A 26,747-nucleotide genomic window follows, 5' to 3' on the forward strand; every position below is an offset into this window, starting at 1 on the left:
AAGGAAAAGTACTATTTGGCCCTGAATGCTAATTCAAAGTATTCTGAAATTAATTTTTTGGCACAAAAAAGGTATATACTTCTCAACTGTAGTTCTAACTGAATGAGAGGGAGAGAGATGCAATTAAGGTAATCCTGCAGCCCAAAATCTTGAACAACAGAAGTAACATTAAGGTTCACAAGCATCTGTTGGTTCTGCAGAGCAAGTCTGTTTTGTGGTTACCTTCTTTGTTCTCTGGCAGTTTTGTTAAGTACTGGATTATTTTCATCAAGCTCTGGAATTGATGTTGAACACTAAACTCACAACAAACAGAAATCCAAAATTCAATGTCTGTTTCCAAAACAGCATCCTGTTTAGGGATTAAAGAGAGAAAATATTTATTTCAAGAACTAAAAATAAGAGAAAAAATGTTTGTTGTTGAATGTGTATGAATGTACGGTGCTAGGGAATGTTGCTGGATATGATAACAGCAGCAAGATGTGTTGGTGGACTCATGTCCCCTGTGAATGGACAGAGACCAACAGCTCATTCCACACACTAAAGACTATCGAAAAGCCGTACTGTGGTAATGACTATAGCTTACCACTAACTTCACTATTTCAGATCCAGCTGATCAACAGTGAAACGTTCCACAATATTCCATTAAAATTAGCGTGCACCTGAAAAAATTATTTGAGGTAGAAAAAACAAATCTCTTTTGCTACTCCATCAGTCAATTTGGTAGGATGTTTTTTGTTGTCGTCTGTCTTTTTTAAGCCCAAACAGAAAACTACTAGATTTCTAGAGCCAAAAACATTAAAAGAAGACATTATTAGATTTGATTTTTCCATCCCACAAAGAGATTGCCAGAACTGGCACATGAGAATAGAACCTCAAGAAATATCAGCTAAACAAGAGCAAAAATAAGATGATGACAATGATTTTTTACAGCACAGACTAAAGCTTTTCCAATTTTGGACAGGTACCATGTACTGAATATCAGAATTAACCTCTAAATGCACTAGAAAAGTAGTCAGTAGGAAATTTATTGTATTTGCTGATTTTTGTGCAAAAGAAAAAAAAAACTCCTCAAAAGCCTAACTTGGTCTTTAAAACAAACAAAGCAGAAAATATGGGCCCAACTGAGCCAAGACTGAGAACCACATGCATTTCAACCTAGGCAGGGCTGAATTTGGCCAATAGGTTATGAAATATTACAATAGCTGTGCTATTAACATGGTATGAAATAATTAAAACTGAAAATTGTAATCTATCTTTTCCCCATTAATGCTGTTTGAATAATTTCAGTATTTCACTCAGCCTGGACACAGAAACTAGACGGATCTATTTCACTTTCTGGATACCCTGCAATAGCAAAGTGCTGTTGTGTTTGGGTTCACAACGTGGTTAGGGAATTGAAAAACTTTCATTTATAAAAAAATGTAATCACCTCCTTTAAAAATTAAAAATAAACAAACCCTGAATTTTGAGCCTAAACTATTCTCCCTTTAACAATTTCCATGAAGATCCTGGCTACACTACAAAAACACATACATTTCTGTGATATAATATGATTTATTCCTGCCTATGTGGAAGAATAAAATCCACACCAGAGAATCTCATTTTAGTAAGACACAGAGGCAAAGAAAAAAGTTTTAACCCATAATTACTTAGACTGTAAGCAATTTGGGGCAGGAACTGCCTTTTTGTTATGTCTGTACAGCACCTAGCACAATGGGTTGCAGTCTATGATTGGGGCTCCTTGGTTTTACTACAATACACATAATAAACATTATCCTCATGTTTTGGCAACAACAGTGCTTACACAGATGGTAATTTTTGTAGGGTAGTCAAGGGCCTTATCTCACAACTGAATGGAATACATGCTAGAGACACAAGGTGGGTGATGTAATGTCTTTTATTGGACCAACTTCTGTTGGTGAAATAGACAAACTTTCGAGCTGACTCTAAACTCAAAAGGTTCTCTCTCTCTCACCAACAGAAGATGGTCCAATAAAAGATATTATCTCACCCACCTTGTCTCTATAATATCCTGGACCGATGAGGCTACACCACCACTTACATCGAAAACATACTGTTATTTTCAGTTTGGACATTTTTACAGTTAAAGAGTTCACCCCCCATGGTTCTGACCTTTTCTCCATTGGTTGCTGCAGTCACTGTTTTGGTCACATGCTGTTCAAACAGGAGCACTAGAAGAACCCAGAGGAATCGTTCCCCTCCCAACGTATCAATCAGCTGAGCCAGGATGGGCAGGCGTCTGTGCTCAGGCACATGAGGCAAGGCATCCACAAACACGTGTATGATTTTAATAACTACCTCCTCCACACTCTGTGCAGCCTCTGGAGAGCCACCTTCTTCAGCCTATAAACAGGAGGTTAGGGAGTTCAATAAACTATCCTAAACAGGCACAATCTAATGAGGATTTTATATGCACAGAAAAAGAGGTGGGAATTGTTCTTGTGAGGCACATAAATCAAAGCAAGACCACTGCCAAACATTACAATCACAAGATAAACATCTAAAGGCTTCATCCTGCAAAAATGTAAGGCTTGTTGATAATTACAAAAGTCTGCACTGGCATAACTGTGTACGAGCCCCCTTAATGTAGATGTGCTGCACCAGTGCAAAGTGGGGCGAACAAAAGACTGGATGTTTTACAAAACAATTTTCAGTCATTGAATTTTCTTTGAGTTTTAGGAAAGCATTTTATTAAAATGCTCTCAAGTTGACTGGGATTTTGAAAATTACTCAGCAACAGTCTAAATTTATTCCCATGAAGTCAAAAGGAGATTTTCAAGGGAGACCAATGCTGAGCACTTTTGAAAATCTCACCCTCAGCATGCATTTCAATTCTTTCCTCGAATTTTACACTTTAATAAAAACAATTTTGGTAGGACCTAGAGAATATCAGCTCACTAACAGACCACTATCTATATGTAATAATTATATATACGCACACATATGCTTACATAGATTTGTTTTCGCATTTGGTAATGGCTCCATTATTCAATAATTAAAAGTTACTTTTCAAAACGTACTGGAGAACAGCTTCATTTCTCTAAAAGTGACATGCAGAGAAAGTAAAATGGGGTTTTTCTCTTTTTTGTTTCTTTATGATGTATGAAGGGGGCCTGAAAGGTTTTCCAACCGGAGATTTTCTTCCTACTTGTGTTTACATTAGAAATTCAGATCTCACCCACCACGTTTTTCATGAAAACCCATGGACCACTGGAGTGTGTTAGGGACAATGCTAAGTGAAAGTAGATTCAGGGAAAGTGTTTTTATTAAGTCTTTTTCTAACTCTGTGTTTGTTTTGGGTTTATATTCATTTAGCTCAAATGGCCAGAAATAAAGAGTTAGAAAAAAAGAAATGACATTCCCATTCCCATAAATAAGTACTATACTACATCTGTGATCTCCAGTGAGTCCAGCAAAGGCCAGATTTGATACTCCTAATATTTCTTTGATAGGTTAGAAAATATTTTTTTAAACATTTCAAGCCACATTCAGTCATACAATCTGATAATATATGGTGTTTTAATCAAATCATTACTAAGTATGTCACTGAGACCTGTACACCAAAAACATGCTCCAGACTAGCTATGCAAGTCATCACTTTCATTCCACCGCCTGTAAAATCCATTTCCACTCCCCTGGATAAGGAGGATACTTTTTCAATAGTACTTTTCATTGGACCTTAGGGCTGGTCATGTCTGTCATAACCAGTAGAAATCTCAAGGAACATGCTATAAATTATTTACTAGTGCCCTAAAAACAAAACAAAAAACCCACACCCAAAATACTGTTCAGAGCCTTCTTCGAATGAAAGAAAACAAATCTCACCTGTATAAGAGCAGGAATAACCATCTTCACCGTCTTATTAATTATTTGGAAACTATAAGTATCATCTAGACGCATGACGTTTGCCCCCATAAACGTAAAAATGGGCATGATGTTATGGAGAACTTTGTCCTGAAAAACAAAGCCCCCAAAAAACTCCAGGTTAGTGTTTCCAGTTTTAGATACTAAAGCTACTAATTTCTGTAAGGGTCTGTAGGTGTTTGTGGTTTTGTTCTTCTCCATTCTCCCTCCCCGCCTCTCAATACACTTTAAGGCTTTTTGACCCTTTCTTTATCTGGAATAATATATATTATTTTTAAATAAATAGTACTGAAGTTTACTATAACTGAAAGAAATTAGAGAAAACCATCCTTTATTCACAGAATTTTTTTTTTTTTAAACTGACTAGATTTCAAGTTGACGGTGTCCCTTGAAGTTGCAGAGAGCAACTATGCTGAAGGGCATATACACCTCTACCTCGATATAATGCTGTCCTCGGGAGCCAAAAAATCTTACTGCATTATATCGAACTTGCTTTGATCCACCGGAGTGCGTAGCCCCCCCCAAGCACTGCTTTACCGCATTATATCCAAATTCATGTTATATCGGGGTAGAGGTGTAATATTTAAACACCAAAACAAAAATCTAAGTAAATTGGTAAAGAAAAGGAATTAAGAGTTAAGGCTGACTAAGTCTGTCGTGCTCTTATATCCAGATAATGCAGTACTGCTGTATGCAAAATCACCTATGAGTAGATTTTCAAAGACACAAATGCCAATGACTCTCAATGGAAGTTGGACACCTAACTGCCCCTCTATCTTTCAAATACCTGCAATATGAAAGATGACACAATGTGAGGTAACGATTGAGCAGCTGCTTTAAATTTTAGTTTTCTGACTACTTTAGGCTACCTCACAACCACAATGTGAATGAACAAACAAATTCAATTTGAAATTTTTCAGTTTAACGTAGCCTAGTGCTGTGAAAGCTCTAAAGATAACTTCTGACAATTCTTTGAGTACTGCTGGTGGCACCATCTTGCTAAAGCCTCTGTGTCATTGGTTTTATAAGAGCACAATGAAAGGAGCTGTGAACAGGTTTCCCATCCAGGCTTAGCAAGCAGAATAAATAGGCCATGTTTAGAAAGATATTTAATATTCCAGGCAAATATTTACTTTATTTAAAAAATGAAAACCAGTCACTGACCCAGTATTAAAGAAGGATGGAAAATTGTTTTCATGTCATATACTGGGTTCCCATAAAGCAATTAAAAACTACCTGTCAAATACATTTCAGTTTAATCATGGGGAGGAGCACTTTATTTTTCAACTTCTCAACTGGTAGACTGAACAACAGGGGAAAAAGTAACAGATATATGCCTTTATATACTGATACACTTTAACATCACTTGTGTAACCTATTTTAACAATGGCTGCATATGCAAATTTCAGCTCACAGACGAGAACTCCTATTTCAGAAGCAGTTTCAAAGACTTAAAACTATATTAAATAAAATCATTACACGGTCGCATGAGATAAAAACCATTAAGAATATCTTTCACTGTCATATCTGGACCAGACGCTCCCCTATGCTGCATAGCGTGGAGGGGTGGATCTTTTTATTACTGACCTTGGCACAAAAAGTGGGAATGTGCTAATAAAGTTTGCGGATGACTCGAAGCTGGGAGGTATTGCCAATACAGAGAAGGACCGGGATATCATACAGGAAGATCTGGATGACCTTGTAAACTTGAGTAATAGTAATAGGGTGAAATTTAATAGTGAAAAGTGCAAGGTCACGCATTTAGGGATTAATAAGAATTTTGGTTATAAATTGGGGACACATCAGTTGGAAGTAACAGAGGAGAAGGACCTTGGAGTATTGGTTGATCACAGGATGACTGAGCTGCCAATGTGATATGGCCGTTAAAAAAGCTAATGCGGTCTTGGGATGCATCAGGCGAGGTATTTCCAGTAAAGATAAGGAGGTGTTAGTACCGTTATACAAGGCACTGGTGAGACCTCATCTGGAATATTGTGTGCAGTTCTGGTCTCCCATGTTTAAGAAGGATGAATTCAAACTGGAACAGGTACAGAGAAGGGCTACTAGGATGATCCGAGGAATGGAAAACCTGTCTTATGAAAGGAGACTCAAAGAGCTTGGCTTGTTTAGCCTAACCAAAAGAAGGCTGAGGGGAGATACGATTGCTCTTATAAATATATCAGAGGGATAAATATCAGGGAGGGAGAGGAATTATTCAAGCTTAGTACCAATGTGGACACAAGAACAAATGGATATAAACTGGACATTAGGAAGTTTAGACTTGAAATTAGACAAAGGTTTCTAACCATTAGAGGAGTGAAGTTCTGGAACAGCCTTCCAAGGGGAGTAGTAGGGGCAAAAGACATATCTGGTTTCAAGACTAAGCTTGATAAGTTTATGGAGGGGATGGTATGATGGGATAGCCTAATTTTGGCAATTAATTGATCTTTGATTATTAGCAGGTAAATATGCCCAATGGTCTGTGATGGGATGTTAGATGGGGTGGGATCCGAGTTACTACAGAGAATTCTTTCCTGGGTGCTGGCTGGTGAGTCTTGCCCACATGCTCAGGGTTTAACTGATCGCCATATTTGGGGTCAGGAAGGAATTTTCCTCCAGGGCAGATTGGCAAAGGCCCTGGAGGTTTTTCGCCTTCCTCTGCAGCGTGGGGCACGGGTCACCTGCTGGAGAATTCTCTGCACCTTGAGGTCTTTAAACCAGTATTTGAGGACTTCAATAACTCAGGCATAGGTTAGGGATTTGTTACAGGAGTGGGTGGGTGAGATTCTGTGGCCTGCGTTGTGCAGGAGGTCAGACTAGATGATCATAATGGTCCCTTCTGACCTTAAAGTCTATGAGTCTATAAAATAAAGGAGGTGCAAAAGGCCAACAACAGAAGGGTGGGTGAGTCATTTAACCTGAGGGGGATAATGTCATGCTGAACCATATTGCCCTTTTGTAATAAATTTTCCATTCCCCATGGGGTTTTCTGTGGGAGGGATAAGACGATCCCAATTAGTGATTAACAACACCATGACAAAGTATCTTTCTGTTTTTAAATAAAAAATGGGAGTGGGAATCTCTTCAAAAGAATTTAAGGGACATCTAATTTTGTCCCGTTTCTTTCAGTAGCAGTTTTCTCTCCTGAAGTCTTCTATATCTTTAAGCTTTCTGTCTTCCCCTCTCAAAATCAGAAACGAAAGAGAAGAGTTGTCAATAAACCTCACACACAACTTACAGGGAACATGCCAGCAGCAGTACCAAGCAGTAGCAGCGCGTGGTGATGTGTCTGAGGCATTTCTGATACCCTGACACACTGAACTACCAGCTCCACATTGAATTTCTCTTTATCAAGGATATCTGCAGAGAGGGGGAAAAAAATCTTGCTTAGTACTTTTTTAAAAAGAAGATCACCAATGTTAAGAACAAACAGATACACTATTTCAATCCTAAAAAGCAGATAATGTACAAAAGCTAGGGAAAGTTTTCGTGCTCGAACTGGAAGCTGTGATTTTTTACCTGACTGGATCCTACTGCCATCTGGGGACAGTTTCTGACAGATGTTTAGCAAACAGCTTAGGATTAGCTGCTTTGTATATTCCATATTTTCCTGTTCTGTTGTTGAAGTTTCCAGGCATCTAAAGATTCAGGAGGTAGTCAGGGGTAGGAAGTGGAAGGATGAAAAATAAATTTCAGATAAATTAGTGGACTAGTCACATCTTAAAAATTCAAACCAGAGATAATGTTAAAACAAAGAGATTTCCATAAAAACATCACTAATCTTACACAGTATGCAGAGAATTTTCCTATTTTATCTCAGATTATTTTACCTCAGAAAATAATCACTGTTGTGCACTGAAATGTCATTTGCACACTTAATGTCACTGAAAGGAAAAGCTCACTGAATCACCCACTTCCCTTTGAAACATCCATCTTTCCCCTTGGCTGTAAAAGGTAAATTTGAAGGTTTGAAAACTAATACCAAATCTGTTAAAAGTTTGTGTTACAAAATAAAGGGAAATTTAGGGCTTTAATTTTCACAGACTAGGTCCCAAGGAGGCAGACAGGCAATTCAGCAAGGCTCTTCCTGCCAAGATATCACATGTTTGAGTAACATCTGGCTTTGAGTGCTTCTTAGGGGGATTGGGAGAGGTATATGTAAAAAAAGTAAACATCTGGAAATGGGGCAAGACAGGAATAGCAGTAATTTCATTAGGCTGCTTTAAAAAGGGCAATATTACTACTTTCTGTAAATCATCCTTTAGCAGCCCTGAATTAGGAACCACAAGGTCAGTGTTGTCACCACCACCATTACCAGCGGAGGTCTGCATGACCATACAGAAAATCAGGGTTTAGGGAAACCGTTGCACTCTCAAACCCCTTAATATAGAAATAAAGCACATGTCTGACAAGCTGTGTATGTTGTACCACCCTCAAAGGCCCACCGTAACATTCAGTGTACAATATTGACAGCAGCCCTGCGTCCTGCTCTCCTGACTAAAGGAGTTAAAAAAAAGGGCGCACCGACATGTTGCTGCCACAATGTTTAGGTATTAGCCCACACTCTAATGTTTTACCTCCCCTATTAGTGAGGAGAGAACAGGTAATGATTGATGTTTCTTATTAATTTTTAGTGACGTATCATTACCTGGCCAGCAGATTAAAAAGTGCAGGTACTAGCACCTGAGGACGCTTGACCTTCTTCTTGTGCTGCAGTAATTCCAGGATGAGTGTAACTCTCTGCCAGTTCACACTGCTTATTTCAGGTACTGATTCTGGAACTTGGGGTTTTCTAAAAAGATTATACTCAAGAAAATCAAGATATATTCAAAGAAAATGAACTGAGCACAGTTCGCTGTTAGAAAACAAACCTCCACAACTTGGGTTCAGATTGAAAAGGTTTTGCGTGGCCTTTCAAACAAAAATAGAATCTCAGGATATATCAAAAGAAAAACAGATCCAATTGTGTTAAAAAAAAAAAAAGTTAAAATACAGTGTGCCTACTGTACAGACACATACTCAAACACAACCCTATAATCCGAGATGGGTTCCTGTGGCTGAAATCATTTTTCTGTTATTAGTCAGTTGTCTCAATGCTGACCCGCTGGGCATCCAGCTAACGGACAATAGTCTCATTTTAACTACTGGCTGGCTAGGCACTGACTGAACTTGGTCCACCTGACCAAGAAGGGGAAGGGTATCTTCATGCACTGACTCCCCAATTTAGTAAGGAAGGCTTTAAACCAAGTTCAAAGGGGGTAGGTGACAAAAGCCCACAGATAAATATAAAAGAAGGTAACTTTAGCAGAGAATTAGATATTTGGGTGCAGGGGAAGGACATGGACAATTACAGCAGGGTCACAGAGGTGACGAGAGGAAAATCAGTGGGAGAATCTGCTCAGCATTTTAGATGTCTATTCACAAATGCAAGGTGTATGGAGAAAAAACAGGAAGACCTGGAAGCATTCATGCACAAGCTAAATTATGACTTAACTGGCATCACTGAGACACGTTGGGATAACTCTCATGACTGGAACATTGATACAGAGGTGTAGCCTGCTCAGGAAGGACAGGCAGGGTAAAAAGGGAGGAGGTGTTGCATAATACATCAAGAATATATACACTTGTTCTAAGGTCCAGAAGTAGGTGAGAGGCAGACCAGCTGAAAGTCTCTGGGTAAAGATAAAAGGGGTTAAAAAAATAGGAATGACACCATGGTAGGAGTCTACTATAGACCACAAATCTGGAGGATGTGGGGATGAGTCACTTCTAGAATATCCAAAACACAAGATCTGGTAGTAATGGGGCACTTTACTCAGACATCTCTTGGAAAAGTAATATGGCAAAACACAAAATTTCCAATAAGTTCTTGGAATGTACTGGGGACAACTTTTTGTTCCAGAAAGAGGAAGCAGTAACCAGAGGGACATCCACTTTAGACTTGATTCTGATGAACAGGGAGGAATTGGTAGCAAATCTGAAGATAGCAGGCAATTTGGGTGAAAGTAATCATGAAATGATGATTTCATGATTCCAAGGAAAAAGAGAGAGAGCAATAAAAAGATGATGGACTTCAAAACAGAAGACTTAAACAAATTCAGAACTGGCAGATAAGGGTCCCTGGGAAGAAAAATCTAAGGGAAAAAAGAGTTCAGGAGAGCTGGCAGTTTCTCAAGGAGACAATAATAAAGACAACAACTGCAAACTACCCAATGCAAAGAAGAGATAGGAAGAATAGTAAGAGGCCAATATGGCCCCATCAAGCGTTCTTTAATGACCTGAAAATCAAAGAGGAATCCTACAAAAAGTGGAAACATGGACAAATTGCAAAGGAAGAGGACAAAGAATAGCACAAGCAAATAGGTACAAAATCAGAAAGATTAAGGCACAAAGTGAGTTACACCTAGCAAAGGACATAGAAGGCAATAATAGGATCTTTAAAACATTACAAACAAGAGAGAGATGAAGGAAAGTGTAGGTTCTCTACTTGGAAGGGAAGGAGAGCTAATAACAGCTGACATCAAGAAAGCTGAGGTGTTCAATGCCTATTTTCTTTCAGTCTTCACTAAAAAGTTTATGGGTAACCAGATATGCAACACAATTAATATCAACAAGGGGGAAGGAACATAAGCCAAAATAGGGAAAGAACAGGTGAAAAAATATTTAGATAAATCAGATGTATTCAACTTGACAGGGCCAGATGAAATTCATCTAGGGTACTTTAGGAACTACATGATGCAATTTCGGAACTGTTAGCCATTGCCTTTGAAAAATCTTGGGGGACAGATGAGGTCCCAGAAGACTGGAGAAATGCAAACACAGTACCTATCTTTAAAAAGGGGAACAAAGAGGACCCAGGGGAATTATAGACCTGACGGCCTAACTTACATACCTGGAAAGATACTGGAACAAATTATTAAACCATCTATTAAAAGACTGAGGGGGGACTTGATAGCAGTCTTCAAACATGTTAAGAGCTGTTATAAAGAGGATGGTGATCAACTGTTCTCCATGTCCACTTATGGTAGGACATGTAGAATGGACAATCTGCAGTAAGGGAGATTTAGGTTAGCTATTAGGAAAAACTTTCCAACTATAAGGGTAATTAAGCTCTGGAATAGGTTTTTAAGGGAGGTTGTGGAATCCCCGTCATTGGAGGTTTTTAAGAACACTTTAGACAGACACTGGTCATTGATGGTCTAGGTTTACTTGGTCATGCACAGGAGGCTGGAATGGACTTCTTGAGGTCCCTTCCAGCCTACATTTCTATAAGTTTTCCTCTGACAAAACACACACACACACACACACACACACACACTAAGAAGTAATTTAATGAGCAAGACCCTCGGTAAATTAAGCAGGTGAAGGGGTTGCATACAGATGAACAGCGATAGAAAGAGGAGGACTGACTAACTGAACGAAAGTTCTCTCTCCTGAACTTACTTAGTGAGGGTATAAAAATAACATGACTGAAGCTTTTACTTTAAAAAGCGTTTACTTTTTAGTTGAACAGCAAGAAGATTTTGTCAATATCCATTAAAAACCTCACCCGTGCACTCTCTTTACATCTATGTTAATAGTAAACACACACAAAAAAAGCTCTGGCCTGACTGTGCACATCAAGTTCAATATATGATTTTAAGGTTGTTGGGCAGGGATAGCGGTCTTCTGTATCAAGCACTCTGTCAGCTCTTTTAAATAATATGGGGAGGCTTTAAACTCTGAAGTACTTGGGATTTTTCGTCTTCTTTACAGATGTAGTCAAAGAAGTTCCTATGCCTTCTATATATTTTATGACATTCTCTCAACAAGTGGTGTTTTCTAAATGTATATAGACAAAGGCTGTAACTTCTACATCTCTATTCCCATTACCTCTGCTGCTGTATTTTCTGTCTCCTAGTTTGCTGAACGGTAGCCAGAGCTTTGGCTTTCTCAGGAGGGTCAAGCTCTACACTAATCTGCTCAGCATCAACTGAAATCTAGAGCAAAATAAAAAAAAATATTAAGTACATATGAGCAACAAACATCTATCCACCCACCCAAGTATTTATCTGGCCTTGATCATCGTAATAGCTCTGAATGCCTGTCCTAACTGCATTTCTTATGTCAATCAGAATGCAAGAACAATTTTCATCTATGTATTACAACAAACAAATTATTATTAAAGCAACAGTTACTCTCAATGTATTTGGAAAAACACTTTTTGATTTTAGACAAAACTACTTTTTTCATACCGAAAATAAAAATGAAGCCGAGTGGAATGTTCCTCCTTCCTCTGAAGTTCATTATTACAACATAATGAATACATACAGATGTGATACTTATCTTTTAGGGGTACTATTTTAATGCATCTTTAATGCATATTAAATTGCATTTTAATGTGCTTTATATGGCTTCTGATGACTATCACGTTAAGAATTCCATAAGCAATCAATATAATTATTGATTGCAATTTAACCTGAAATATCTTAACAATTCTGAATAGATTCCCAAGTCCTAACAGGCTGCAACTTACCCCTTTAAAAACACTGCTAATTGCCTGGGCACAAAGTGGGTTTTTGCAATTTAACAGTAAATCAAACAGAACTCTCAATAGCTTCTGTTGCACCTTCCCATCTGGCACTGCAGCAAAGAATGGTTTAGTGATCTGCAATGTTAAAAAATAAATATTTAACGAAGCCAAAAACAGGTACACTTTTTAATGACAAAATGTGAAACATGGGAAAATCTAAATTATTTTTACATTTGTATATATAATGATTTACATACATACACACAAATGCGTCAGTCACATTTATGTACACATTGTCCCACTTTTGTGACTGTAATACAATATTTGAAAGAAACAATTGATTTCTATTCCAAGCAAACATATTTCTCACTTATCTTATTACATATTTTCTTTTTGTTTCTTGAAAAACAAAAAAATTTGAGGTAAAACTGCTACAGTAGCTGGTGAAAAGTAAATAAAATGGAGCAGCAGCAGCAACCCTGGCTACTTACCTTATTAAAAACAAAAAAATAAAAAGGGAAAAAACACTTTGTCTTTAAAATGTTGAAAAGTAAAAGAGCTTTGAGGTATCCGTTTGGAAAACACTTCAAAAGAGCTACATGGATCTGGGAAACTGATATGTAAAAGAGTTTCATTCAGAATTTAGGGCCTTCTAACGTTGAAAGAGTCCTTTTAAATTCACTCATCAACACTCACATCTGCTATCTGAATTAAAAAAATATGAAAAAACTTTGTTCAGAAACACATACCTGCCCAAGTGCTGTGATCTGGAAAGTTGGAATTCCTTTGTAAAGCTCCTTTGCAACGTGCAGACTTCTGATGAACAAATCCAGACTCTGCTGATCCTTGCATAAGAGGGCAGCTGAATGTTCACTGTATTTCCCCAGGATGAGATGCAGAAGAACAACTTCATCTTTCAATACTGTCTCAGGTTCCTTTAGCATTTTCTCCAGCAATCTATCTATTGCAGGCAACAGGTGAGACAGTATCATCTACAAGTGAAGAACATTTATAAGAGGTTGTTTTTTTTTAAATCAACTGTTGCTTTAACAAACTTTCAGAAGGGCAGTTTCAATTTTAATGCAATATCGATCACTGACATCACACTGTGCGTTATGTAAGTATAATAAAAAGTGTCAGGGCATGTCCTTACCTCGAGGATGCGCCTTCCATGGTGAACTTGGCATTGCAGGGAACTTTGCCCATTAATACCCCTCCAGTAACAGGGGGAAAAGGAAGGGAGGTAAAGACAGCTGGGGGATGGGGCTGTTAGAGGGTTATAGATTGTTGTAATAAGCCATATATCCAGTGTCTAGCAAAGTTATGAATGAGTTATGCTAGACACTAAAAATCTTGGACTGAACAGAAAGACTGGATTTATGCAGTATTGTTGTAGCTGTGTTGGTCCCAGGATATTAGGCGAGTGAGGTAATAGCGTCTGTTGGTGCAAGAGAGAAGCTTTTGAGCTTACACAGAGCTCCTCTTCTTACGGACCTGAAGAAGAGCTCTGTGTAAACTTGAAATAAAAGACTTACTTCACCCACCTCGTCTCGCTAATATCCTGGGAGTGACATGGATACAACACCATGGCATAAATCTATGCCTGGATTTTCAGAGTAGTTATGATTACTACAGCTCTGACAAACCCTAAGTTTCTGGCAACAATGGCAATCATTCAGTATGCCATTCACAATCCTTTTAAATAGGATAACCTGTTCTACTGTATTAAAGCTCACATCATATCTATCGCCATCCATGGTTTTAACACAATGAACTAATGCATTCTGCAGCAGTACAGAGAAGGGAATTCTGAACATACTGCTTAAAAGGGAGTTAAATACACACAAAATAAATCTAATTTTAAAATACTGAACATGCACAGCGCATTTGTTATTACATTATAGCTCTCGGTGAAATCCTTCTAGAAAAATGTTCTTGAGACCTTGTTCCAGAGTCAGCAGGACTTTAAATTTGCCTAAGGACTCTAGTGCAGTGTCCTACAATAGAAAAAAGTTCATGGCTGGGGCATGGAAATGTTTGTGATAATCTTTGAGTTATGTTTTGCAGATGTGTAACCTTTGCATAGCAAGTTACCTAAAGTATCATCCGAATGTCTATCAAAAGTACTATAAAATTAATCGGCAGTAACTCAAAGTTACTCTTGCTAAATAAAGCTGCATCTTTTGAGTTCTCTACATTTCAAGACACTTCCATCATTAAAACAAAAAACCCCAACAAACCTTACATCCTATCCATAAAATAAATTCAGAAACCAGAAAGCCCACACGCACCTCACCGTTGACCTGCTGAAGAATCTTCATCAAGCTTCTTGCAACATATGATGGACAACCAGGGGCTTGTACACAATTGAGTATGTGTTCCAAAGCTTCTAACAGCTTCTTCTGCTGGGATTTCTGTTTACTTTGTGTCTGCAGCTCCTCAAACAAGCTTCCCAAACTCTAGTTGATTTACAAAAAAAAAAAAAAAAAAAAAAAAAAAAGTGTGAAAAACAAGTCCTTGCCACAGAAGTTAAAGGCCCCAGAAAGCTGTAATATTTGAAAGTGAATGCAATGTGAGGCAGACGTGAGTAAATGTAATATATTATTCATTTTTAAGTCCTTCTTAAGTTAGTTTGATTTTTCTCTTTCAGTCAGAAATAAACACCATTTTACATGACAGATGTATGAACATTCCACATACAAATAATTTGTGTACTGTACAAATAGAAGCTTTTATGAATCTATTGCTCTATACAAAATCTGGCTGGTTCAGAGGACATTAGCAAAACAGCCCATTCACTGCTTGAAAGAATAATGTAGAATCAATATGTGTTTTTTAAATTGTTGGGATTGCCTTTCTCTGCAATCCTTCTCATCCGTGGAGCTAACTGTGGGAAGAGGCTTCAATGTCTACTTTTCCCTTTACAAGCTTCTCTCCAGGGAAAAACAGACAAGTTCCTGGGCCTTATTCCTCCAAGCAAGAGCAACCTCTGGAGAAGGGGAACAGTCTTTGGAGAAGAGGGTGGGTGGCTTGTGGCCTGTCTTTCCTCCCCAACGTCCCAGCAGAAATTGCCTGGGATTCCAAGCGAAAATGACACAGGACTAGAACACCCAACTTTTTCAATAATGCTAACTCTCTCAACAATAGCCTCGCTGCCCTGCCTTCCACATCTAGTTTTATTAGTAATTATTATCCATGAAAATGTGGCTATTTATTCAATAGAGGATCTCTTAAAAAAAATCTTAAAAGTTAGGATGTTTTGAAATACAAATTATCTGCAAATTACATAATTCTGTTATAGACACACATGCTGACTTTCAAGTCGCATTTAATTTTTCACTATATGAATAGTGGCTTAAACAAATTTATTCAGTCCTCAAGTATTTAAGTGAGCTCCACTGTAATTTCTTTTGCATTCTGGTTTTCCTGGCAAATATTCTGATACTCCTTCCCCAACCCCAGACGTTCCACTTTCTCAAATGCCATTATGGCCCTTTCCTTCCCACTCAAGAAAGCAGAGTGAGTGGTCTCCTAAACCAATAGGGGTGGGAGAGAATAGACAAGCACCTTGTCTGTAACATGATCTCCACTAACCAATAGAGAAGTTGGAATTCCAAATAGGTCCCTGAAAATTTATTTCACTCACATGCACCTCAACAAAAATCTTACCTGGGTCACATAGATGGGATCAGTTATGATCTCCTCTGCTTTTTGTACCAGATTATGAAGAATGGGATGAAATGGAGACTCCTTTATCCCACTCAGGGAATGAAGACAATTAAGAGCAGCCCTTCGCACTTCACTCACGGGACTCCCCAAGTTAATCAGCAAAGATATTACCACTAAAAAATGAAAATGGAAAAAAAATTGTTTACAGTGAGCATTCTTAGAATTCTTACATCATCATCTACAGCAGCACCAACAGATTCCTTTGTATTTAAAGGGTCTGCTCTTTTCCTTAAAAATCTTGAGGGATATACAGTAACTATTTTTAATATGAGCCATGTGGAAATCTGGCCATAAATTTCAGCACCAAGATGCTTATATTTTTGTATTTGTTTAAAAATGAAGGACTTAAGTTTTACTACTAAAGCCTATATAGCATCCTTTTCTTGTTTAAAATTTGTTATGCTCTACATAAAACACAGTGTGATTTCTCAGACATAAATTTCAAAAGCATGTGGTTATTTGACAATTGTATGCACAAGTGTTACCTACCAAAACAACTCTGTTATGGTTATGATTTGACAAAGACAAAACGTTAGGAAATTCAGATGTATGGTTTCAACAAGAAATGTAGCATTCATAATGCAGACAGAAATAACATATGACAAGAAAATTAATGTTTAACACTTGTTCTAGAGCACAGATATTACTTTTTATTAACATGTGACTAAGCCTTAGCAAGCCAGAAGTATACAGTTTCCCAGTACCTGGGGAGGAGGCTGATACCAGCTGTTTCTTCTTTTGGGCAGCCTGCGATGTAAGCATTGCACACCCTATATACAAAGCTTGAGTCTGTAGCATCGCATTCACTGTGTAGTTTAGCTGATTTGAGAGGTTATAGTTATAGGTCCATAAAACTGAAAGGAATTTGAACAGATCCTCTGAATCTTCTAAATGTACCTTTAAAATAAAAAGTTAAATATATTTGTTACTCCTTTGTCCTGTGCATCTTTACGTTCTTTTATGAAAAAGTCCTTTTTCTCTTGCTATTATAGCTTGAAAAGGTATTTACAGAAACACCCATTTCATTTAGATTGAGACTAAAAGTGTTGGGCATAATATAAAGCCAACATCTTGTTTGAGGACTCTGTCCTCTTTTGGGGCAGCTGTTAACCCCTTGCTGCATGCAGCATTCTTTATGACATCCAGAGAGCTTTCTATAATTTTACTTCAACTGAAGACTCCAAGGGTCAAGTCTTCCCCCCACCACCCTTTTTTCTTTCAGGGACTATGGAATTCAATGTCATTTGACACAAGGATTTCTGAAGCTCTTGTATTTTTAATACAAACTGGAACCTTAGCTTTTCAGTTTGATTTGTGATTGTCATTTAATGATCTGTTTTAACTTATAATTATTATTTAATACTAGCATTGTGGTGCCCAAGGCCCCAATTAGCGCAGTGGGGCCTCAAACCTAAGTGTTAAACAAACACAGCCCCTACCCCAAACAGCTGTTTTGAGAGTAAAGTACTGAAAGACACTTTGGCACCATCCTCAGGGGCGCAACCAGAATTCTACTAAGGAGGGAGACTAGGTTACCTGCTAAGTAGGAGAGGTCACTGCAAAAGATGTATGTGGAGGTAGGGGGCCCTGGGGAAGCTGAGTCCCAGTGGAAAAGAGGAGCTGGGCAGGGGGAAGCCCTGGTAGGGAGCAGAAGGGCGCTGGGCAGAAGATAGGGGCAACTGAGGAAATGGGGGAGGCCAGGGGATCAGGCAGTGACCCCCCCACAGAGCCTGTCTCATCCCCACCCCTCCACTACCTGTGCCTGGCTCCTGATCCTCATGGGGGGCTCCACTGTTTGGGCAGCCCCATACCTGATTCCACCCAGTCCTGGCTATAATGTCCTGGGCTCCTTCCATGCGGACTGGCCACTAAGCACACCCTGTCTGGTCCTGGCACCTGCTGGCTCACAGGACACCCTGCAGCCAGGGAAGAAAATAGGGGCTGCCTGGCCCAAGAGATTTGCTCCCTGCAGCCAGGCCCCGGCACCCCACTCACACCCTGCAGATAAGCCCCCAGGTCATTTTCCCCCTGAACACAATACATGATTCTTATCATGTTATATGGTAAACCAAACAACTAACATAACCCATGAAATCTACTTAGCTAGCTATACAACTGGACATAGTTAAGCACATCTACTTTTCTCTGTTTGAACCAGGTCTGCCTTGCAGTGTTAAAACATTTCTCCATTCAGGCAATCATAATCGTTATAAAAACACTGTCCATATAATGAAATCTTCTGTAAAAAGACCTTGATACCAAATTTTAAACCATTATAGATGTTTATTAAATGCTTTCTGCTGTATATCAATGAAGACTAGTGCACAAAAAGCTATGTTAAATTACCGGAATTGCGCTATACAATATTTACTCTTAGATCATATTTAGAAATAGTAATGGACTTCTGGCAACCCACAACCAAACCTTTTTCAGAAATGCATTGCTTAGTGCTTAAACAGTCTTCCACTCTCACTCAGATGTTACCATGAAGCAAATAAATATTTAAGCAGGATCCCTTGGAACTGTTCTCAGCTTTCTTTAAAAATTATGTAGTGGTTCAAAACAAGTTAATAAAGAAACAATTCAGAATATTCATTAAGAACAAAAAAACACACACACACAAAAAATACCTTGAACAAAAGACTCAGCAGTGCTCTGAACTGAAGAGCATCAGCTCCTTCACTGGCTCCACTGACAAGGATGTCAAACAGCCCCAACAACAGGTGTAAATACTCTCTGCTGTTTTCATTCAAACTTTCAGGATTCCACCAGGTTTCATCTATTGGCACGAGCAGGGTGGAGAAAGACAAAAACCCCATCATTATTTGTATAAAGTACCTTCAGGGTATGTCCACCCTGTGAAAAAGGATCCAAGCCATGGCCATGACCATGCCATGTCAGCTGACTCAGGCTTGAGGGGCAGTAAAATTGCAGTGTTAACATTTGGACTTAGGCTCGAGCCTGGGCTCCCAGAGCCTCCCCCTTTGCAGGGTCTCAAAGCCTGGGCTCCAGCTGAAAGCCCAATAGTCTATACCAGTGGTTCTCAAACTAGGGCCGCCGCTTGTTCAGGGAAAGCCCCTGGCAGGCCAGGCCAGTCTGTTTACCTGCTGTGTCCGCAGGTTCGGCCGATTGGGGCTCCCACTGGCCACGGTTCGCCGCTCCAGGCCAATGGGGGCTGCGGGAAGTGGCGGCCAGCACATCCCTCAGCCCGCGCTGCTTCCAGTGGCCCCCATTGGCTTGGAGCAGCGAACTGCGGCCAGTGGGAGCCGCAATCGGCCGAACCTGCAGACGCGGCAGGTAAACAAACTGGCCCGGCCTGCCAGGGACTTTCCCTGAACAAGCGGCGGCCCTAGTTTGAGAACCATAGCTCAGTGGTTTGAACATTGGCCTGCTAAACCCAGGGTTGTGAGTTCAATCCTTGAGCGGGGCCACTTAGGGATCTGGGGCAAAATCAGTACTTGGTCCTGCTAGTGAAGGCAGGGGGCGGGACTCGATGACCTTTCAGGGTCCCTTCCAGTTCTATGTGGAGATATACCTATCTCATATTAACCACTGGTCTACACTGCAATTTTATAGCGCTGCAGCCCAAACCCAAGCCAGCAGTGTAGCCATACCCCTGAAACGATTCCCCCCAACAGCTTTGCAGCTCAAGAATCTAAGAAACGTGGCTGTTTTCAAGTCTAGAGAAAGGAAATTTAAAGGGGGGGGGGGGGGAACGTAGGACATAATTTTTTCTTCCTGTGGTCTGTGAAGGTTCGCTGTTTGAGTTCTGAAGCTTACCTTTCAGAAAGGATACGGGAGGCTTCAGGCCACTAACAAAGCTTTTCAACAGAAGCATGAGCATGGCTGAATCTTCTACATCAACAGCCTGACCAACGTTGAGCTTTTCTATGTATTTATTCAACAACTCGACTGACACCAAGCCCCCAGGCATTGACTCGATAGGCCATTTTGCAGGAAGCGCCTGAGAATGAAAACATAACTTATATGCACACCCACACAACTCTATAGGTTATTACAAAATGCCTTCCTACCTGTGTGTACCTGTCCTTATTTTCATGATCATACTTACTGTAGCACTTATGCATAGCACTTGATATTATCAGACCACTACAGAAATTAACTAATTAGAGTAGGGAAAGAGCAAGCAGGCTTTTGCATTTGGAGCCACAATTCCCTGTTCCATACTACAAAATCAGCCAGAAGTTACATTAAAATAGCAGCAAGTGCCATAAAAATGAATTCTATTGATAACAGAGTCTCTTCTGCAATTCTAATACCATTTCCAAGAACACACAAATAAAATTTGGGATCCTGTCTTAAGCAGTTGCCTGTAACTAAATGTCTTCAGGGAAATAAAATAAAGTACCAAAAGGTACAACACTTTACAAAAAAGGGAAAAAAATTCCTTCCTAACTCCAGCAGGTAATCAGCTAACAGCTGCTAATGAGGAATGCTGAAAGCCTGAACTGACCCGATCACCTGGTTATCTAAACAAGGGACTGCTGCTGACTGCAGAGTTAAAACGCCAGCAAATTACAAAAACAAAAAGTCACAAGATTATTTTCTCTATGTGAAGTTTACTAGTACTTTGTTTTCCAATGGCAGACTTCATGTCTGTTAAAAGGAGTATCGCCACAAAAAATATCTGGCTGAAAATCTGTACCTTCTATTGTATTATTACTACTGTTACAAGCAGTACACAAAATAATACTAATAAAAAGAACAAATTTCTCCAGTTTTTTAGAAGTTTGTTATGTGCAATTAAATTAATAGCATTTTGTGTACAGTTTCACTATACACTCAGGCAATTTCCTCTGAATACTCATATACACAACAAACTTTATGTACTTGAGTAGACACATTGAGTTCAATGGGACTTACTCATGTGTGGAATGTAACACACACGCATGAGCGTTTGCGAGATCAGGGCCAATTGTCCCTTCTTGTGTGGGTCTTGTGTGGGAGAGAGGAAAAAAACGCTTTTTAAAAGAATAGGAAAATGTTATTTAGAAAACCTAAACACTGACACAGGAAACTCAGAAGCAGGTGAGGGATTAAAATTACTTTTATTTCTTTGTCTTTTTGCAACTGTATATTTCAAGTTGACAGTGTCCCTTGAATGCTATTAATTGCCTTGCTCTCTTCCCAAGGAATAGGGCTCCCATTTGTTAAAAATGACCAGCTTTATTTTCTAAACAAACAGATTTTATGGCTTCCTTTCCTCATTAATTGCCTTTATTTTCAGGAAAAACTTTTTATATATTGTTTTGGATGCTTATTTTGGATTACAGTTAAATCAGACTCTATAGGTATGTCTGTGCTCAATTATTTAAACTTCTCTTCCTTCCACAAGATGACAGACAACTAATATTGGTAATTCAAACTTTAATTTTCTATTTTTTAGAAAGAGTTTATAGCATAGTAACAATCATTGTAAAACACAACAATTCCTTAATTCTATTGGTGCATTCACTTCAATGACTAAAAAAAGAAACTTAAAAGTCTTAATACTAGCCTTAAGAAAATGCTGACAAGGGTATTTCTTTAAAGGAACAGAGACAAGATTTTTCTGTCCATCCCAAGGTTGCTGATCTTGCTACTCCACTTATGAAAAAGACCTTACCCTCACAAAAAAGAGTATCAGCTACAAAATTACTTAATTCTTACCTCTGCAGAATGACTGCCTTCGAGTTTTCTTATTTTTCCCTCCAGAAGTCTGAAGATTCTGAGAGCCAATGACCAATAACTTTCTTCCATTTGTGATTTACAGCAGCACTGGACAAGCACAAAGCTGATTACGTGAGCAATTACTTTCTGCCTCACGCTGTCAGATTCATTTTCAGCTACATGTATCAGATCTTCCACCTATTAAAAAAAAAAAAAAAACACATCAAAAACCCACAACAGCATAAGAGACGTCACAATATGTTCTTTTTATGTCCTTGCTCCAGCAATGTCACAGCACAGGCAGAAGAAGTTCTAAGCTTTCCCATACTTCCTTATCAACATACCTTAATTTTGACCTGATATTAACACTTCCATTGGTGAGAGGATAGAGTTCAGTCTCTATGGCCAATTCAGTCATTGGCCTCTCCTCCAACAAGGGTACCAATCAATACAGAAAACGTCATCGCAATAGGCAATGTGAACATTTGTCCATGGACATCTGTCTGTCCAAACTGGGCAGAGACCTCCAAACTCATTACATATTTGTTCTCTGATTGGCAAATTGTTTGGGGGAATATAATGCCCACAAAACAGTTTTGCTATGGTTACACTAATAAGGCACCTAAATATAGTACTCTTTGTGTTGTGTTCAAGGTTTTCCTTATTATGAGAGAGTTAATGGGCATTAAATTTATTCTGATCATTACATTTGTGACTATGCCATAAATATATTGTATCAGCAGCTGGATAATGCTGTAAAATGTAACCAACAGCATATTTCAAGCTCCCACGAATCTCATTCTGTCTGCTATAGCAATCATCTGTAAGTAAGTATAGAAATTTGGACTACCATTAAAAAGAATGTATTTTAATTGTGCACATACCATCTGTAACATTAAGGAAGGATCCCCTGAAGTTATGTTATCAGAAAACAGCAGAATCATTTTCTGGTTTGCCACACCAACCAAATCTGCAGACTTGATGGATTTTATCACTTTTTCAAAAGCTATTTCCATAAAACAGAAAAGGTGGATACATGAATCACAAGTGAAAATACTGACAGCTTGACAATATTTAGAAATATTTGAACACTTTAAGCAATTAATTTTCTTATCACCAACATTCTTGCTTTTCTTTACTAAGCTCTCAAAATACTGATGCTTTCCATGTGCATCGCTTCTTGACCTCCCTTGCTTATTCCCTCTCCTCTTTTTACATCAGAAGAGTTTATTCTAAGAGGTTATTCTTTCAAAAATAAAAAAGATCCCACTACTCAACATGTCAGCCACCCCATTCCACTGTTTCCTCTATTGTTGAAAGGCCCTTTTAAACTTGAGTTCAAATGGAATTTTGCCACATTAAAGTCCAGATGACTTGGCCTCAAAACAGCAAATCAAAGTCCTCCCAAAAAGACTCCTCATATCAGTTACAATTATAAATGTTAAACAAACAAAAAAAAATCTCACTTCATATCAAAGTATTTCTCTTAATTTGAGTAAATAAATAAATAAATCACAAGCGTTTGATGTCTGAATAGATAACCCACTTTCCAAGACTTTTAATCACACATTAGGGGTGATAACTTCTTAGTGGTGGCCAGCTCTCTATGAGCATCAAGTTCTAATGTCCAATAATTTTTCTTTTTTTCCCAAACCATTTGTTTTTAATAGCTTACCTTCTGGCCAGCCCTTCAACAAAGGATGTAGGGAGCAGAGGCCAGATTCTGATAGACAAACTGCCATTTTCCATTCTGCGGATTTTGAATTATTATTAGTGATTACCATAAATGGTAGCAACTGCATTACTACTCGATTTAATAGCTCTTCCTTCTCATTCAGAATCTCTTCTTTGAATAAAATGTGTATTGCTCCCTCAAGAACCTTATACCTAGAACGGAAAAAAAACAAAGTTGAAGGAGCACCACTTGATTACATCACCAATAACATTTCTCCAAATTGTTGTCAACTTCCTATTGATTCAAATTAGAGTTTGAATAGCAAGCCAGAGTAAATGAAATTCACAAAAAATGTCATCAAGTAATTTCAAATCTCTCTCAAGACTCAATATAAAATTACCACAACTAAAGGAATTCAAAGTTAAGATATGACACACACCACCCACAACAACAACCCCACAACCCAGGCTCCACCCATTAATATTAAAAGGTTGGGGAGGAGAAAGGGGAAGACAGAAGAAACACAGGCACATACCACTTCCCGTCTTTTGAAAGATCAACTCTTTGAAATAGAGTCAACAGACTTGAAACAGTTATTTCTGGACTGATTTGTCCCTTGAAAATCTACAAACAAATCAACAGATGCAAAAATGAAATTACCAATATACAAGATAAGATAATCTACAAAACTATGATAGCAAATGCATCACTGATCATATTAAGTAGAAAAATTAAACGGTGATAAGTGAACTTATGTTGGTCAGATAGTACGTTTATTATAAGGAAAAAGAAAATTACAGTAACGTGTAGTATGCTCTGGTTTGCTAGATCCATCAAGAATATGGTCTGAATGCACAGCTGGATGGAAAATGCACTGATTTTAAAACAACCAGAATGTTTCATAATGAAGTAAGGATTATTTTTCCTCTATGTAGTATTTGTTACATGCAAATAAAAAGAAAACCCAACACATGCTAACAAAACATTTTATTTCTGATCATTCATGTGCTCTGTTCATATCTCTTTGTGGTCATTGGTATACCATTTCTTAAAATCAACAACTCTACAAGTGTCACAAGGAAAAATCCTACCAGAAATACTAATATATGTAATAATTAAAAGTAGTTTATGTAATGATCTCTTCCCCCACAACACATAGTATTGCCTGATGTAGAAATACTAGGCAGGACTTTAGTAAGTATGGCTGCAATCAACCGTGTTAAAAAACAAAACAAAACAAAACAAAACAAAAAAAAAACGAATAATGCATGCTTATCCCTACACCAAGACCGAAAAACTTTGACACAGATGTCTTTTCCTAGCACCTAGAGCTTTTCTGGGCAGGGGGCTGAAGGCTCCTCTTATTTATTTGTATAAAACGGACAGAGTATTTTATAGGATGAGCAGAACTCTGGATTAAAATATGTTCTAGTGACCAGATCAACACAGTACACTGGATTTAGTATAGTCTCCGAAAAGAGAAAAAAATGTGAAGTAAGGAATAGTCTGCTAGATTTTTGCTTCTCTGTCTTATTAACAGGACAGAGCTACACACAAATTCTCATCAATGCCAGAGAGGTCAGGGAGGTGAAGGCACAATTAATATAAAGCATTAATTCCAGACCGCTTCTGAATATAGAGAAATAGCTAAAATCTCACCTGACCTATCAAGAAATACTGACTTACCTCCAAGGCACTGAGAGCAGTCATAACAACCTCCACGTTGTCATCCATAAGTCGTGCAAAAATGGCTTCTTCTATGAAGGACTTGTCAAAGCCCTCCTGAACAAAGAGGGAAAACGGTTAAGGACCATTAGTTTCCAAAGCCTTCTTGGCAGTATAACTTTCATGACATATCAACTCAAGTACAGGAGAATAGAAACCTCAGTTAGGGAGAAACTAACTGCTAATACCAATGGAAGAAACAAACAGAAGTATCAGACTCCATTGTGGGACTACAAGCAGCTTCATAAACAGGAATTAAACCCTGTTTAATTAAAGACTCTGGATGACAGGATCCAAGTTTAAAGAAACAACAACTGAACTGATTGAAAACAACATTAAGGATAATGTAGGTGTCATATTTTAGTGTGATGTTTGTCTTGTCTTCAGTAAAAGTTTCTATAACTTCTGAAGATAAGACATCAATTAAGTTACTTAAATGAGAGACTCAGAGGTACCAACCTTTGATGCTTCAATGATCTCCTTCAAATACTGAACAGCCAAGACCCTGACTGCTGGCTGTGGATGATTCAGGCTAAGCACCAGAGAGGTATCCGAGTTTGCCAGAAACTGAAATGTACATTGCACAGTTACTCAATGTATGTTGAAAATTAATGAATTAAACTTTGTCATTAATACATAAGCTAAGAAAAAAATCCCCAGTAACTACTGATCCAGAATAGAAATCGTATATTTCTGATTGTAAAATGTCAATTTCAGAATAACACAGTACAATTGCCCTGTGTATGGACTTACTGTATTTTTAAAATTATACCCTGAGGGCATTTCTACATGAGAAAGTTAATTCAGATTAAGGTATGGTGTGAATTTAAATTGAAATACCTATGGTTGAATAACTCCATGTGTAAACAAGCCCTAAAATTCTCACTCTGCCAAGGTAAGGAAGCACCCACACTTTTTTGTCCTAGAAACACACTGCACTTATCTAAGGGTTCTGAGAAAACTCCAGTGACTGAACACCAGACTACCAGAACCCAGATAGAGACAGCTAAGAAGGTAACTCGAATAGACCAGATGCCTGCAGCTTATCTCAGCAACCCTGAAGTTGCTTGAACAGAGTCCTATGTCCTAATTTTACATACCAGGATTTTATCAATTGGCCACCCATTTATAGAATCTGTGCTATTTATGCAGTCCTGTTTTTCTTGAATTTGCCTAAAGTGTCTCAAACACTTCTTTTAATGGCCCATAATCTTTGCCAGTTTGCATGTTTGATTTGGAGGTAACCAGCTTTGAATATGAAGAAATGTAGCTATAAGAATGTTAAAAACACACACACACAAAACCCACACATTAAAGTTTTCTTGACAAAAAAAAGGGTGGAGTACAAATGATTTTGCTGTGCACTGGTATGTGATATGCCCAGGCTCTGTTACCCTTTGGAGACAGCATGCTAAGAAACTTGGAGTCACTAAATTCCTCTGGTCACTGAATATCAGCCTTTGAAAAGAGTAAAAAGCAACACGATAACACTACAAAAAATGTCTTCACAATCTTCCTTGATTAGAATGGTGGTTGCTGCGCTTCCACCTT

At 38.4% G+C, this 26,747-nt stretch overlaps 1 protein-coding gene across 3 annotated transcripts in view; it reads right to left on the reverse strand.

The window, feature by feature from the left end:
* Positions 1–26,747, reverse strand: part of HEATR1 (HEAT repeat containing 1) — a 54,596-nt gene that overhangs the window by 13,491 nt on the left and 14,358 nt on the right. For all 3 annotated transcript variants that reach the window (XM_005291185.4, XM_005291184.4, XM_065589058.1), the window contains exons 12-31: positions 25,656–25,763; positions 25,158–25,253; positions 24,007–24,095; positions 23,472–23,683; positions 22,681–22,802; positions 21,797–21,994; positions 19,907–20,090; positions 18,757–18,905; positions 16,831–17,023; positions 16,067–16,239; positions 14,689–14,856; positions 13,147–13,389; positions 12,401–12,532; positions 11,758–11,864; positions 8,534–8,677; positions 7,405–7,523; positions 7,124–7,245; positions 3,847–3,975; positions 2,134–2,364; positions 223–349 (exon numbers count right to left, since the gene is read on the reverse strand). In XM_005291185.4, coding sequence (XP_005291242.2) covers positions 223–349; positions 2,134–2,364; positions 3,847–3,975; positions 7,124–7,245; positions 7,405–7,523; positions 8,534–8,677; positions 11,758–11,864; positions 12,401–12,532; positions 13,147–13,389; positions 14,689–14,856; positions 16,067–16,239; positions 16,831–17,023; positions 18,757–18,905; positions 19,907–20,090; positions 21,797–21,994; positions 22,681–22,802; positions 23,472–23,683; positions 24,007–24,095; positions 25,158–25,253; positions 25,656–25,763 — 3,046 coding nt within the window. The remainder of the gene's footprint in view (positions 1–222; positions 350–2,133; positions 2,365–3,846; positions 3,976–7,123; positions 7,246–7,404; positions 7,524–8,533; positions 8,678–11,757; positions 11,865–12,400; positions 12,533–13,146; positions 13,390–14,688; positions 14,857–16,066; positions 16,240–16,830; positions 17,024–18,756; positions 18,906–19,906; positions 20,091–21,796; positions 21,995–22,680; positions 22,803–23,471; positions 23,684–24,006; positions 24,096–25,157; positions 25,254–25,655; positions 25,764–26,747) is intronic.

This window comes from Chrysemys picta, chromosome 3 (assembly GCF_011386835.1).
Source record: "Chrysemys picta bellii isolate R12L10 chromosome 3, ASM1138683v2, whole genome shotgun sequence".
Classification (NCBI taxonomy): domain Eukaryota; kingdom Metazoa; phylum Chordata; order Testudines; family Emydidae; genus Chrysemys; species Chrysemys picta.